The sequence below is a fragment of the Arachis hypogaea genome, chromosome 9, assembly GCF_003086295.3.
Source record: "Arachis hypogaea cultivar Tifrunner chromosome 9, arahy.Tifrunner.gnm2.J5K5, whole genome shotgun sequence".
Taxonomy (NCBI): Eukaryota; Viridiplantae; Streptophyta; class Magnoliopsida; order Fabales; family Fabaceae; genus Arachis; species Arachis hypogaea.
Genome location: NC_092044.1, coordinates 114,468,562 through 114,484,796, shown reverse-complemented (window position 1 = coordinate 114,484,796; position 16,235 = coordinate 114,468,562). Strand labels below are relative to the sequence as shown.

General features: G+C 35.7%; 4 protein-coding genes across 7 annotated transcripts; all 4 read right to left on the bottom strand.

Moving 5' to 3' along the window:
• Positions 1-804: 804 nt before the first annotated feature.
• On the bottom strand, positions 805-3,728 carry LOC112712177 (uncharacterized). The gene is made up of 6 exons (XM_025764991.3): positions 3,504-3,728; positions 2,786-2,913; positions 2,318-2,487; positions 2,110-2,187; positions 1,561-1,705; positions 805-1,457 (listed from the first exon to the last, which is right to left on the bottom strand). The coding sequence occupies exons 1-6, from the start codon at positions 3,619-3,621 to the stop codon at positions 1,041-1,043; spliced, it is 1,056 nt and encodes a 351-aa protein (XP_025620776.1). The 5' UTR covers positions 3,622-3,728; the 3' UTR covers positions 805-1,040.
• LOC112712178 (uncharacterized protein At2g39795, mitochondrial) lies at positions 3,701-8,314 on the bottom strand. Of its 2 annotated transcripts, none has more exons than XM_025764993.3 (3): positions 8,011-8,314; positions 7,594-7,928; positions 3,701-5,320 (listed from the first exon to the last, which is right to left on the bottom strand). In XM_025764993.3, exons 1-3 carry the CDS (start codon positions 8,197-8,199, stop codon positions 5,221-5,223), a joined length of 624 nt encoding a protein of 207 aa, XP_025620778.1. In that variant the 5' UTR covers positions 8,200-8,314; the 3' UTR covers positions 3,701-5,220. The 2 variants fall into 2 exon arrangements, with proteins under 2 accessions (XP_025620778.1, XP_025620777.1); XM_025764992.3 differs by lacking the exon at positions 3,701-5,320 and adding an exon at positions 6,221-6,502.
• LOC114924096 (protein MAINTENANCE OF MERISTEMS-like) lies at positions 3,747-5,141 on the bottom strand. Its single transcript, XM_029289063.1, has one exon. The coding sequence runs from the start codon at positions 5,139-5,141 to the stop codon at positions 3,747-3,749; it is 1,395 nt and encodes a 464-aa protein (XP_029144896.1).
• Positions 8,315-9,232: 918 nt separating the features above from the next.
• On the bottom strand, positions 9,233-14,001 carry LOC112712175 (uncharacterized). Of its 3 annotated transcripts, none has more exons than XR_003157702.3 (6): positions 11,926-14,001; positions 11,208-11,335; positions 10,740-10,902; positions 10,532-10,639; positions 9,983-10,127; positions 9,233-9,879 (listed from the first exon to the last, which is right to left on the bottom strand). XR_003157702.3 is itself a non-coding variant. In XM_025764990.3 (6 exons), exons 1-6 carry the CDS (start codon positions 12,041-12,043, stop codon positions 9,463-9,465), a joined length of 1,056 nt encoding a protein of 351 aa, XP_025620775.1. In that variant the 5' UTR covers positions 12,044-13,275; the 3' UTR covers positions 9,233-9,462. The 3 variants fall into 3 exon arrangements, 1 of the variants encoding a protein (XP_025620775.1); XR_011866108.1 differs by having other exon boundaries at positions 10,740-10,909; positions 11,926-13,964; XM_025764990.3 differs by having other exon boundaries at positions 10,532-10,609; positions 10,740-10,909; positions 11,926-13,275.
• Positions 14,002-16,235: the final 2,234 nt, after the last annotated feature.

The window sequence follows — 16,235 nt, the reverse complement described above, 5'->3', positions numbered from 1 at the left end:
TTCAATTAAATTTTATTTTTTAGGGCATCATTACATAAAATATTATTTTATTATTGTATTAATACATGAATATATAATTTTGTTTCTACAATTCACCGATTTGAGTTAGTTAAATAATTAATTTATTCATTGAATAATAATATACTCTTAAATAAAGTTTAAATTTACAATAAACTAGCTATTAAGGCTGTTTTTGTTGAAGAGACAAGACACTTAGACAAAAACACAAAATTGTATTTGACAAAGGAGATATAGACAAAGACAATATGTCCAAAGAATAGTGAATTATTGTATTTTGTGTCTAAAAAAGACATGAAGACACTAACAAAAAACACAACTTATTTTTTATTTTTTCTTTCATTATTCTTGTTAATTTTTTATAATTATACTTTTTTATTATTATATTTTCGTCTCAAATTTTTTGAATAAAAAAATGAGAATAAATTATATTTTCATCCTTTGTTCTAATTTATCACCAAATAGAATAATACAAAATTTTATATTTCTGGCCTTTATATCTTGTTCTTAGAGTTTGTCTTATCCTGTTTTCAGAAACAAACACAGCCTAATACCGAATTAGAAAATACTGGAAGAAATAAAAATAAATATGCGATTGAACTCAATATTTTTTAATTTTTATATTTCTCATTATTATTATGTACAAACAATGTGTGATATTTTGTGTTGTCATGTTTGATCTTTGCTTTTACAACTCCATAACAAGAATATAAACCAAGCATTTGCTAATTTATTATTGTAAATTTGACATTAAAAGAAAAAAAATTGTTAATAGTCTCTAGAGAATGGATATTGAATTATCTGAGTACTCTGTTTAGATTTCATCTTAAATTTATCAATTTCATCAAAACCAAGCAGCATGCAAATAAATTTGCACTTTTGTCAAAACCTCACACCTCCATTCATCTCAAGCCTGTGATGTTTCCAACTTGTTGAAGGAAATTTTCTAAAAATTTAGTGAAGAACTATTGAAATTTCTTACATATATACAGAGTAATAAAACACCACATGATCTGATAATTTTATGAGCTTCTGCTGTGAAGAGACTTGCTTGCTTGTGAAGCCAAGACCATTGCCTTAGCCCTTGTGCTCATCAACATCAACTCTCGCACTGCGCGACGCTGGTGTTGCCGTGCATTTTTCGCTCGCTTTGGAGCTAACCGGTTGTCCCTTTCCTCAAAGGCGAGCCGGAATTTCTCGGCCACTGATAATTCAGGGGAGGTTGAAGGAGAGGGCGAAGCGGGCTTCACTGCAAAACCACGCCCTCTCCATGTCTTGGGATCAATATCCTTCACAGCCACATCATCCAATACAGTATTTCGTAACGCTTCCCAAGGAACCTGAGTTCCCATAAACCCGAACGGAGATGACTTCAGGTTCACTATGATCCGCGGACACTCGGTAGATATCTCGTCTAACGAATTATTGTCGATGTTTGGCTGCAGAAAGAAAACCATAAAATTAAGCGTCTCGTGACTCATGCATTAGTGAGGACAAAGATCTGCATTCAATTACAAAAGAGAAAGATTTAATAGTTCATACCCATACTAGCCACCGGAGTGATTGCGCGCCACTTGAAATTTCTTTCGTATCGAGCTCCTCCCAGGAATCCTCCTCGACATAGTCCAGCCTCGGTTTAAATATACTCAAGCACCTCCGAGCTGTATGATCGCTCCTCGGACACCCTCTGCAACATTATCCAATAATCTTGTCTTAAATCTTCAATTACATAAAAAAAAATTCCACTTTCTGAATATACTTTATTTTTTAAAAAGGTTAAGAGAGAACTTTTTCGCTATCTACAACTCTCACCAGTCACCAGTTTAGAGAATGTTACCATTGTGAGGAGAAATCAAGCACCAAAGTCAAATCTTGACATTATGAACAGAAAAGCAAGTAATAATGTCATGAATCTTGATCATTTTTAAAGAATTCAATTTACTTATACGAACTATTGAAATCCGGCATATGAACATGATACTAAAATGGGCCATTTAAGAAAATTTCTGGTTTTCAACTTCTGAGCATTGAAAATAGGCAAACGTTATAACATAGAAATATGACTATCAATGAATGATGAGAGATACGTACCCGCATCTCAATGTCTCTAATAAACGGCAGTGCTTCACAAGTTCGGATATACCAGTAGCAGTGATTTTGGTACATCGGCTGCAAATAGTCTCAATATATCAAGTGACTCTGAAAAAGAGAGAGAAGTATAATATAAAAAAAAGCACACTAGACACGGCGGCAAACGTGTTTGCTTGGTAATTGTTTCGACAGAATCATAATCCTATACCTTATATCCAGAGCTTTAATTGATCTGCATACTTCGGCTGCTTTAATCAAGCCAACGTCGGAAACATCTGATCCAGAGACATCAAGGTATTCCCAAGAAGTATCAGCTAATGCAATCAGGACATCATCATTCAACAACTTTCTCCGTCTCGCAATAGCTGCCACTGCCGTCTATCATTTAGAATTAATTCTTTAACCGTAAGAATGCATCTTATGCATGATCTCTTTTTCCGTACAAAGCACAATAAAAGATTCTTAAGAATAAAGCTGTTCATGAAATTAAGCAATAAAGCAGTTTTTTTTTTTTACCCACAAAAAGGCTCTCCTAGAGAAAAAATTTACAAACATTTCTTACGTGCATTCGCATTGCGCAGGCTACAACTTCGAAATTTTTCTTTACAGAAATATATGCATGAATAAATGACCAATCAATAGATTTAACAGGTAGAATCATTCTCTAGAAAACTACCTTTATCTCAGCTGGCAAACCGATAGCAATCTCCGGCAAATCCGTAATAATATCCTCCAAATGTTTTCCAATAACTCCAATGCATAGGCTAACCAAACTTGGAGGCTTCATCTTCTTAGGCAGTAGTCCTGCATATAATTTTATCCCGAAATCGAACCATATTAAGGCGCTGCCATGGCTCAAAACCTATGATCCGTGAGTTAACTACCTAAACCTCAAGACAACCAAGAACATACATACTGGCTCCATCAAATAATATAAAACACATTTTAACAATCCTATTAAGGTGCAAAACTCAAACTGAACTTCCTTGAATATCATTAGCACAAGTCACAATAAACAAACACAGATTCTAAGCCTCAAAGGAAAATCCCTAAGTATACAATCTGCTACTTTCACAACATCAGCTACCATAATCAAAACAGGTATATAATCATATGGAATCAAACTTCAATAAAAGCTCCAAATGAATTTTATTCACCATTCCCAAATTTTCTGTAAATTGGAACTGAATCTGAAATTGTCACACAAGCTAATTAATTGTCCAACCCCCCTCCCTCTTTTTTTCTTCTAATTTTCATTGACCATACCCCAAAAACAAAGCAAGTGCAATTCATCATAGAGCTCAGAAAGTTTGAAGCTTTACCAATAAACAAACAAAAACAAAACACCCCACCTCAGGAAAAAATAAAATTGATTACATACAAAACCAAATTACCTTGAAATTGATGGTGGTTAGTTGCAATGGAAATTTTGTTCTTGACGTTGGATTGGGGATTCAAATCGAGGTTTTGCAGAGAGGTTTCTAATTCCTTGGAAGCTTTACCTTTATCCATCAAAAAAAGCAAACAGCAAAAACCAGAGACAAGTATGTGCAAACACGATTGAATCAAAAACACACACACAACACAATAGCCCAGAAAGAGGTTCTTAGTATTTAGGGATTTTAAAAAAAAAATGTTTATTTATGTTCAGAAAAATAGAAACACACGATGCCGACTTGACTTACCATCCGGTTCCTTTCATATATACACCAATACTTATCAACATCAATAGGGTGAGACAAAGTGCCTACAATACTGCATGCATAGGCTTCAACATCCAAAGGGTTGCATAAAGTTCCTTTAGCAAGTTTTACTCTCCCTTTTTCATCACTAAGCAATCCTGCAAAATCTCCAACCACATTTTTTATACGATCTATCTGAGAAGGTTCATCATCCTTCAAGTTCAACCTCATTCCATTGATCTCACCCTCTTGTTTCTCTTGATTCACCTTTGATGCTCGCCACCAGTTGAGGTACTCCAATGACACACAAGGCTTGTAAGCTCTTGAAGGAACATAAAACATAAAATTTTCCCTGCAATTTGAGTTCATAACAGCAAAATCCCCAGGAAGATGTTGATCGAAGCCGAATTGCATTGCAACCCGGTACGGCATATACTTCTCAATGCAACCTCCCAAACCAACAAGCTCATTTGCAAACAAACACTGCCCAAAGGACTTTAACTCGTCGTTCGAGTTTGAAGCAACATGAACAAATTGCTCATTGTCCTTGTAAGGGGACACAAAACACCAATTTTTCAAATCAGCAGCATAAGGACGCCATTGGAAACTCCTTGCAAATTTCAAAGCTGACGAAATTGGGCAGCCATTAGCATTCGATATCACTCCATGCCACCTTGCAGCTCTAGGCTCCCCTGGCTTTAGTTCTATGGGACAATTTGATCCGAAAATCGAAAACCTTTCATTAGCCCATAGCTGCACAAGTTGGAATAGGCCTAGAGCCTTCACGGATTCACCCAAAGAAGAGGTTACTTGTTGCTTAAGCAACCTCAAACTCTCATAGATACCAGCTAGAACAGCAGGGGCCAGAGCCAATTTTGTCCCACGAGCCAGGCGAATCGCAATTGGAAAGACACGCGTCGCAATTACCTCGTAGGGAAGCGAGGGAAACACGAATCTTGACAACCACAGGGAGAGAAAACCTACATGCTCAAGATCATGACTTTGCCCCTCCTCCATAAAAAACTTCATCCATGTCCTTTGGTCTCTCCTTGATTTTCCACCATCCATTTCCCTCGAAAGCCGTAACATCTCGGCTTCCATCGCAACCATATCCCCGGTGAGAGGAAGATTCACCGGCTCGCCAAGGACCGAAAATCCACCAAGAACCATAACATCTTCTAGGGTGATTGTGGCTTCACCCCATGGAAAAACAAAAGTATTTGTCTCTATACACCAATACTCAACAATTCCAAGAATCAAACTTTGATTACATTGAATCTTATACATAGAACTCAAAATAGCATCGCATATACCTGTTTGGTTCCACATGAATCCGTATTTTCCCGCCATAATTTCAATCCAATCGTTCCATTTCCTCTGAGGATTTTTCCACCCTTTGAACTGAACAGCTGGATGCACCTCTTCGCCGTTACGCGGCGGCGAAGAAACCGTTGGGAATCTTGTGGCTTCGCCGGTGTTCTTTGCACATGGCTTGAGGAAATTGGCCACTCTTACAGTGTTGTTTCCACCTTCATCAACCATTGTTGTATTCAGAGACTCGAATACGCAGAATCTTATAGAATCTTCTATTACCATTTTGGTTTTCCCCTTTGTGAGATGAATAAAGAGAAGGAACGCAATGATCAAGCAAAATAGCTCAGAAAATGATGAATGGTGTATCGAAGAAGTTATTGAGTCCAAAAAAGGAGGGATTTTTCAAAAAGAAAAGGGGTTATGGCGGCATGGCGTCTTCGATAATCTTTCGGATTAATAATTTGATACATTACAAATATCAATTTTTTATTTTTAATACTTAAAATATTAAGAATAATTAAACATAATTTTTTTTTAACCTTGTTTATAAAAAGAGAAAGTTTGTTGAATAGAGAACAAATATCAATTTATAGCCAAACTTCAAAATTTTAAAAATAATATAATCATATTTAATTCATACTTGTAATTTTGAATTTTTAAAAATAAATCTATATCTTTTGGACAATTTTAAATTCTAAATGTTAACCATGTTCCTTTAATTTGATTTTTTTTTTCTGTTCTCAATCATTCTAAATTTTAAGAATTAGTATACTATATATAGATATACACTCGTGATTAAATTATAAGTTAATAAAATGCTTCAACAATTTCCTTATTAGTTTCCATGAATTTTTCATAAACTATAATGCACATGTTCATAACTTAAACAAATAATAATAATAATAATAATAATAATAATAATAAATTACCTCGAGATTTTGAATATTATTGTTATATAAAGGGTTTTTTTTTTTAATTTGATGTACTACTTGTTATTATTAGTAGTATGATCAATGAATCATGTAACTATATTTGTTTAGAGTGCCTCCAAAATAAATAATTAACTCAAATAGTCCACTAAGAAACCTTAGGGCCTCTAAACAAAAAATAAGATATAATCAAAACTCAACAAGTTCTAAATTCATAATTTCATATTGTGAAAACTGAACACTATACGAGTCAATTTCAAAAATACATGCTCTAACAGAGAGGATTAGGAGGAAGGCGTAGGAGGCTTCTTGCCATCAATGAACAAGCCCATGGTTTTGAACCAACGCAATAGATTTCGATGTTCTTTAACATAGAGCCATGCTTGTAGAAACTTGAAGAGGCTATCGTTTATTCCTCTCTCCTCTATGTAACTGTGAAATGCATCCCTCATGGATTCATCTAAGTCTCTATCAATTCACACAGTTCATCAGTCAAATATAGCATGAACCATTCTCACTTACAAACATCAAAATATAAAATTTCAAAATTTACATTTGCATTAATCTTTCTTGAGGTTTGCTAAAATTCAACCCGACTCTCCTATTCGTTCAAGTGCCATTGATTTCCACCTAGCTCTGGTTTGTGTTTTAGTTAGAACTACATTATTTTCTAAGTCTTGGAGGGAAATTAGCACAGGTTTTCATAAATAGAGGAGAATCCAGTCGAATTTCGTGAAACCTTAGAGGAGGTGATCATGTAAATGTAATTTGCCCTAAACTATATGGAATAAGACCATACAAACTCTCAACCAAAATGAATGCTTCTTCTATGTGGCGAGTTAATACCCATTTTGGCCCCCCGTGAAATTAGAGCCCAGCCTCATTTTCAACCCCCAAATTTCAATTTACCTAATCTAGTCCCCCAAATATGCAATTGTGACTCACGTTTGCCCCTGGAATTATCTCTGTGAACGGGGTAATGAGTTGGCATGTTTTGGAATCCAGTGTTACTCTGGCAAAAGACATTAAACAATCTTTGTCTAAGCTTTACAACGCCACTAATGCATCACACTACACAAGCTTCATCCCTTCCAATTCGACCAAACTCCTCCTTGCCTTAGGGCATAGTAACAAGAAAATAGGCACCCTTTTTCTTTTAGAAAACTAATACTTAAGTTTCTCTGTTATCTTAGACTAGAAACTCTTCAACATTTATCCAAGTAGATGAAGGGCTGCCTACGATTTTCACTAAAAGGTAAAATTGTTAATTTGCCACCTAAAACCAACCCTAATTAGCAAGCTTATCAAACTGATAACAAGCTTAGGTCCCCAAATCAAGGTAACAATTTTACTAGTAAACTCTTAAGAGCTTACAATTTGAGTTCAGCAATTCAATTTTCCAGTTCCTGTGAACACCAGAGTTTGATTACCTTCCTAATGAGCTTAAACTAACATCATTAAACAATTAGCTGCATCATTTCATGCCCTAGCAAAGGAACTGAACCAAAAACACAAACTTTTAAGGTATAACATTTAAAAAAGAAAAATTGTGAACTTACGCAAAAGATGGACCAGCGTATTGCGAAGGAACGAGGAGGTAACCGCCACCAGATTCTTGAAGCTTAGGTCTCATTGAAACTGAGTGAATCCCCAGAGCATCTTCGTATAATCCGCACAGAAACATCAAGCATTCGTTCTGATTTGGTTTCGACACATCCACGTGAATGAACAGTTGATCAATGACTCCGCCGCCGTCGCCGTCTTCGTCGTCGTTGGCGGCCAAGCGCATGACGTAGATTGTGATCTCTTCGTCGCCGTAGTTCCGCTTCAGCACGGGGCCGTTAGAATCGAGTGCGCCTTTTACGATCGTGAACGGCGATGGAGGTCCAACTTTCTGCGACAAATAACGAATCAGAAAATAAATAAATAAATAAAACCTAATTTGAGAGGTTTAGGGTTTAAGAAGAGAGCATTACAGGGGGCATGTTCATTTTGGCGACTTCGAGATAGTGGTCTTTGAGGGAGCGGAGGAGCATCGAGTTAACGGCAGAAGAGATTGAGTTGGACGATGAACTGCTGGTGGCGCCGCGGATTAACGAGGGGAATGGACGGCGGAGGGCGGCGGCGGCGGCCGTGGCGGCGCCGACGAAGGCTCTCTTCCACATCTTGGTGTGTTTCTAGTTACTACTACTACTCTTCTGCCTTGCTTGCTTCTAAGCTTCAGCTTAATATTAACTAGTAATTTTTTTTTGGTGACTAATATTAACTAGTAATTGAAAAAAAAGTTTACAAAAATTAAAAGTTTTAAATTTATACTGCCTTCACGACTAGGTGGTTATATTTTTTGAGTTTAATTTTGTCATTTTGTAAAACATTTTTTACGATTTTTTCAATTAAATTTTATTTTTTAGGGCATCATTACATAAAATATTATTTTATTATTGTATTAATACATGAATATATAATTTTGTTTCTACAATTCACCGATTTGAGTTAGTTAAATAATTAATTTATTCATTGAATAATAATATACTCTTAAATAAAGTTTAAATTTACAATAAACTAGCTATTAAGGCTGATTTTGTTGAAGAGACAAGACACTTAGACAAAAACACAAAATTGTATTTGACAAAGGAGATATAGACAAAGACAATATGTCCAAAGAATAGTGAATTATTGTATTTTGTGTCCAAAAAAGACATGAAGACACTAACAAAAAACACAACTTATTTTTTATTTTTTCTTTCATTATTCTTGTTAATTTTTTATAATTATACTTTTTTATTATTATATTTTCGTCTCAAATTTTTTGAATAAAAAAATGAGAATAAATTATATTTTCATCCTTTGTTCTAATTTATCACCAAATAGAATAATACAAAATTTTATATTTCTGGCCTTTATATCTTGTTTTTAGAGTTTGTCTTATCCTGTTTTCAGAAACAAACACAGCCTAATACCGAATTAGAAAATACTGGAAGAAATAAAAATAAATATGCGATTGAACTCAATATTTTTTAATTTTTATATTTCTCATTATTATTATGTACAAACAATGTGTGATATTTTGTGTTGTCATGTTTGATCTTTGCTTTTACAACTCCATAACAAGAATATAAACCAAGCATTTGCTAATTTATTATTGTAAATTTGACATTAAAAGAAAAAAAATTGTTAATAGTCTCTAGAGAATGGATATTGAATTATCTGAGTACTCTGTTTAGATTTCATCTTAAATTTATCAATTTCATCAAAACCAAGCAGCATGCAAATAAATTTGCACTTTTGTCAAAACCTCACACCTCCATTCATCTCAAGCCTGTGATGTTTCCAACTTGTTGAAGGAAATTTTCTAAAAATTTAGTGAAGAACTATTGAAATTTCTTACATATATACAGAGTAATAAAACACCACATGATCTGATAATTTTATGAGCTTCTGCTGTGAAGAGACTTGCTTGCTTGTGAAGCCAAGACCATTGCCTTAGCCCTTGTGCTCATCAACATCAACTCTCGCACTGCGCGACGCTGGTGTTGCCGTGCATTTTTCGCTCGCTTTGGAGCTAACCGGTTGTCCCTTTCCTCAAAGGCGAGCCGGAATTTCTCGGCCACTGATAATTCAGGGGAGGTTGAAGGAGAGGGCGAAGCGGGCTTCACTGCAAAACCACGCCCTCTCCATGTCTTGGGATCAATATCCTTCACAGCCACATCATCCAATACAGTATTTCGTAACGCTTCCCAAGGAACCTGAGTTCCCATAAACCCGAACGGAGATGACTTCAGGTTCACTATGATCCGCGGACACTCGGTAGATATCTCGTCTAACGAATTATTGTCGATGTTTGGCTGCAGAAAGAAAACCATAAAATTAAGCGTCTCGTGACTCATGCATTAGTGAGGACAAAGATCTGCATTCAATTACAAAAGAGAAAGATTTAATAGTTCATACCCATACTAGCCACCGGAGTGATTGCGCGCCACTTGAAATTTCTTTCGTATCGAGCTCCTCCCAGGAATCCTCCTCGACATAGTCCAGCCTCGGTTTAAATATACTCAAGCACCTCCGAGCTGTATGATCGCTCCTCGGACACCCTCTGCAACATTATCCAATAATCTTGTCTTAAATCTTCAATTACATAAAAAAAAATTCCACTTTCTGAATATACTTTATTTTTTAAAAAGGTTAAGAGAGAACTTTTTCGCTATCTACAACTCTCACCAGTCACCAGTTTAGAGAATGTTACCATTGTGAGGAGAAATCAAGCACCAAAGTCAAATCTTGACATTATGAACAGAAAAGCAAGTAATAATGTCATGAATCTTGATCATTTTTAAAGAATTCAATTTACTTATACGAACTATTGAAATCCGGCATATGAACATGATACTAAAATGGGCCATTTAAGAAAATTTCTGGTTTTCAACTTCTGAGCATTGAAAATAGGCAAACGTTATAACATAGAAATATGACTAACAATGAATGATGAGAGATACGTACCCGCATCTCAATGTCTCTAATAAACGGCAGTGCTTCACAAGTTCGGATATACCAGTAGCAGTGATTTTGGTACATCGGCTGCAAATAGTCTCAATATATCAAGTGACTCTGAAAAAGAGAGAGAAGTATAATATAAAAAAAAGCACACTAGACACGGCGGCAAACGTGTTTGCTTGGTAATTGTTTCGACAGAATCATAATCCTATACCTTATATCCAGAGCTTTAATTGATCTGCATACTTCGGCTGCTTTAATCAAGCCAACGTCGGAAACATCTGATCCAGAGACATCAAGGTATTCCCAAGAAGTATCAGCTAATGCAATCAGGACATCATCATTCAACAACTTTCTCCGTCTCGCAATAGCTGCCACTGCCGTCTATCATTTAGAATTAATTCTTTAACCGTAAGAATGCATCTTATGCATGATCTCTTTTTCCGTACAAAGCACAATAAAAGATTCTTAAGAATAAAGCTGTTCATGAAATTAAGCAATAAAGCAGTTTTTTTTTTTTACCCACAAAAAGGCTCTCCTAGAGAAAAAATTTACAAACATTTCTTACGTGCATTCGCATTGCGCAGGCTACAACTTCGAAATTTTTCTTTACAGAAATATATGCATGAATAAATGACCAATCAATAGATTTAACAGGTAGAATCATTCTCTAGAAAACTACCTTTATCTCAGCTGGCAAACCGATAGCAATCTCCGGCAAATCCGTAATAATATCCTCCAAATGTTTTCCAATAACTCCAATGCATAGGCTAACCAAACTTGGAGGCTTCATCTTCTTAGGCAGTAGTCCTGCATATAATTTTATCCCGAAATCGAACCATATTAAGGCGCTGCCATGGCTCAAAACCTATGATCCGTGAGTTAACTACCTAAACCTCAAGACAACCAAGAACATACATACTGGCTCCATCAAATAATATAAAACACATTTTAACAATCCTATTAAGGTGCAAAACTCAAACTGAACTTCCTTGAATATCATTAGCACAAGTCACAATAAACAAACACAGATTCTAAGCCTCAAAGGAAAATCCCTAAGTATACAATCTGCTACTTTCACAACATCAGCTACCATAATCAAAACAGGTATATAATCATATGGAATCAAACTTCAATAAAAGCTCCAAATGAATTTTATTCACCATTCCCAAATTTTCTGTAAATTGGAACTGAATCTGAAATTGTCACACAAGCTAATTAATTGTCCAACCCCCCTCCCTCTTTTTTTCTTCTAATTTTCATTGACCATACCCCAAAAACAAAGCAAGTGCAATTCATCATAGAGCTCAGAAAGTTTGAAGCTTTACCAATAAACAAACAAAAACAAAACACCCCACCTCAGGAAAAAATAAAATTGATTACATACAAAACCAAATTACCTTGAAATTGATGGTGGTTAGTTGCAATGGAAATTTTGTTCTTGACGTTGGATTGGGGATTCAAATCGAGGTTTTGCAGAGAGGTTTCTAATTCCTTGGAAGCTTTACCTTTATCCATCAAAAAAAGCAAACAGCAAAAACCAGAGACAAGTATGTGCAAACACGATTGAATCAAAAACACACACACAACACAATAGCCCAGAAAGAGGTTCTTAGTATTTAGGGATTTTAAAAAAAAAATGTTTATTTATGTTCAGAAAAATAGAAACACACGATGCCGACTTGACTTACCATCCGGTTCCTTTCATATATACACCAATACTTATCAACATCAATAGGGTGAGACAAAGTGCCTACAATACTGCATGCATAGGCTTCAACATCCAAAGGGTTGCATAAAGTTCCTTTAGCAAGTTTTACTCTCCCTTTTTCATCACTAAGCAATCCTGCAAAATCTCCAACCACATTTTTTATACGATCTATCTGAGAAGGTTCATCATCCTTCAAGTTCAACCTCATTCCATTGATCTCACCCTCTTGTTTCTCTTGATTCACCTTTGATGCTCGCCACCAGTTGAGGTACTCCAATGACACACAAGGCTTGTAAGCTCTTGAAGGAACATAAAACATAAAATTTTCCCTGCAATTTGAGTTCATAACAGCAAAATCCCCAGGAAGATGTTGATCGAAGCCGAATTGCATTGCAACCCGGTACGGCATATACTTCTCAATGCAACCTCCCAAACCAACAAGCTCATTTGCAAACAAACACTGCCCAAAGGACTTTAACTCGTCGTTCGAGTTTGAAGCAACATGAACAAATTGCTCATTGTCCTTGTAAGGGGACACAAAACACCAATTTTTCAAATCAGCAGCATAAGGACGCCATTGGAAACTCCTTGCAAATTTCAAAGCTGACGAAATTGGGCAGCCATTAGCATTCGATATCACTCCATGCCACCTTGCAGCTCTAGGCTCCCCTGGCTTTAGTTCTATGGGACAATTTGATCCGAAAATCGAAAACCTTTCATTAGCCCATAGCTGCACAAGTTGGAATAGGCCTAGAGCCTTCACGGATTCACCCAAAGAAGAGGTTACTTGTTGCTTAAGCAACCTCAAACTCTCATAGATACCAGCTAGAACAGCAGGGGCCAGAGCCAATTTTGTCCCACGAGCCAGGCGAATCGCAATTGGAAAGACACGCGTCGCAATTACCTCGTAGGGAAGCGAGGGAAACACGAATCTTGACAACCACAGGGAGAGAAAACCTACATGCTCAAGATCATGACTTTGCCCCTCCTCCATAAAAAACTTCATCCATGTCCTTTGGTCTCTCCTTGATTTTCCACCATCCATTTCCCTCGAAAGCCGTAACATCTCGGCTTCCATCGCAACCATATCCCCGGTGAGAGGAAGATTCACCGGCTCGCCAAGGACCGAAAATCCACCAAGAACCATAACATCTTCTAGGGTGATTGTGGCTTCACCCCATGGAAAAACAAAAGTATTTGTCTCTATACACCAATACTCAACAATTCCAAGAATCAAACTTTGATTACATTGAATCTTATACATAGAACTCAAAATAGCATCGCATATACCTGTTTGGTTCCACATGAATCCGTATTTTCCCGCCATAATTTCAATCCAATCGTTCCATTTCCTCTGAGGATTTTTCCACCCTTTGAACTGAATAGCTGGATGCACCTCTTCGCCGTTACGCGGCGGCGAAGAAACCGTTGGGAATCTTGTGGCTTCGCCGGTGTTCTTTGCACATGGCTTGAGGAAATTGGCCACTCTTTACAGTGTTGTTTCCACCTTCATCAACCATTGTTGTATTCAGAGACTCGAATACGCAGAATCTTATAGAATCTTCTATTACCATTTTGGTTTTCCCCTTTGTGAGATGAATAAAGAGAAGGAACGCAATGATCAAGCAAAATAGCTCAGAAAATGATGAATGGTGTATCGAAGAAGTTATTGAGTCCAAAAAAGGAGGGATTTTTCAAAAAGAAAAGGGGTTATGGCGGCATGGCGTCTTCGATAATCTTTCGGATTAATAATTTGATACATTACAAATATCAATTTTTTATTTTTAATACTTAAAATATTAAGAATAATTAAACATAATTTTTTTTTAACCTTGTTTATAAAAAGAGAAAGTTTGTTGAATAGAGAACAAATATCAATTTATAGCCAAACTTCAAAATTTTAAAAATAATATAATCATATTTAATTCATACTTGTAATTAAATTTTAAAACTAATATAATTGGATATCTTTATTTTTTTTCTTTAGGATGGAATTGATCATTTTCCACCTCTAAAGACCTTACGATCATTGGGGTACTCAAGGGATGTGATTTATCCATATAAAATCTCTTCAAAATCTTTTCTGTGTATGTTGTTTGATGAATAAAAATCCCATTTTTTGTATGCTCGATCTGCAGGACGAGATAAAATTTAGTCTTTCTAAGATCTTTTATCTCAAACTCTTCTTTTAGAACTTTTATAATTATTGGAATCTCTTCAGGGGTTCCAATGATATTTAAATCATTAACGTACACAGCAATTATAATAAAGCCAGATGCAGATTTCTTTATGAAAACACATGGGCAGATATCATAATTCTTGAATCCGTTTTTGGCCAGATACTATGTAAGACGATTGTACCACATTCATCCAGATTGCTTTTAACCATATAAATATCTTTACAATTTGACTGAGTATAATCCCTGTGAATACTCATTGGACGATTTATATATCTTTACTTCTTCAGGAATTTTTATATAGATATCACGATCTAATGATTCGTATAAGTAGGTTGTTATCACATTCATTAAATGCATATGTAGTTTATGGTATGTGGATAAACTGATCAAATAATGCAATATTATTTCAACCACTACAGGAGAATATGTTTCTTCATAATCTATACCAGGCTTTTGTGAAAAATCTTGTGCCACGAGTCGAGCTTTGTAACGTACAACTTTATTTTTCTCATTTCGTTTTCTCACAAATACCCATCTGTATCCAACAGGTTTTACATCATATGGTGTACGGACTACAGGTCCAAAGACTTCACGTTTTGCAAGTGAGTCTAACTCAGCCTTCATAACTTCTTCCCATTTTAGCCAATCATTTCTTTGTCGACATTCTTCGACTGTTCTTGGCTCAAGATCTTTACTTTTATGCATGATATTTAGTGCCACATTATATGCAAATATTTCATTGACAATTGTCTTATTTCAGTCCCATTTTTCTCCTGTAAAGACACAATTTATCGAGATCTCGTCATTTTCACAATTTTCAGGTACCTGAACGTCTTTTGGCGTTGAAACTATATCAGAATTTTAGACAACTGCATGTGTCTTTACTATGTCTTTATCTTTTTCAACAGGAATAGTATTTACCTCTTTTCTTTTTTGAGGATTTTTGTCTTTAGAACCGACAGGCCTAACACGCTTTTGACGTGAATTTATTTCGGTGGCTCTTTGTCTGACTGAGACATCAATTCGAATTGGAGCATTTTTAGCTGGTATATAGGATTTAGTTATCCTTTTCATATCAAAAAATGTATCAGAAAATTCATTTGCTATTCTTTACACATGTATAATCTTTTGAACTTCTAGTTCACATTGTCTTGATAGAGGATCTAAATGTATCAAGGATGATGCATTCCAATTAATTTCCCTTTTAGGAAGCTTATTCTATTTCCCTAATGTTGGAAATTTTGATTCATCAAAATGACAATCTGCAAATTGGACTTTAAATATATCTCTAGAGATACCTCATTATAGAGGGAGAATCATATCCAACATATATTCCCAATTTTCTTTGGAGTCCCATTTTGGTGTGAGAAGATGGTGCAATGGGAATATATATCGCACACCCAAATATTCTTAAATGAGAAATATTTGGCTGCTAGCCAAAACTAATTGCATGGGAAAGAACTGATGGTAACTTGTTGGCCTCAAACGAAGAAGTGCTGTGGCATGTAAAATAGCATGCCTCCAAACCGGGGTTGGGAGATTTGTTCTCATAAGTAAGGGTCTAGCAATTAATTGGAGGCATTTAATAAGTGATTCCGCTAACCTATTTTGTGTGTGAACATGAGCTACTGAATATTCAATGCTTATTCCGTTATCCATACAATAAGCATCAAAGGCTTGGGAAGTAAATTCACCAACATTATCAAGACAAATTGCTTTGATTGGATTTTCTGGAAATTGTGCTTTTAATTGAATAATTTGAGCAAGTAATCTCGCAAACGCCAAATTGCGAGAAGACAATAAGTACACATGTGATCAT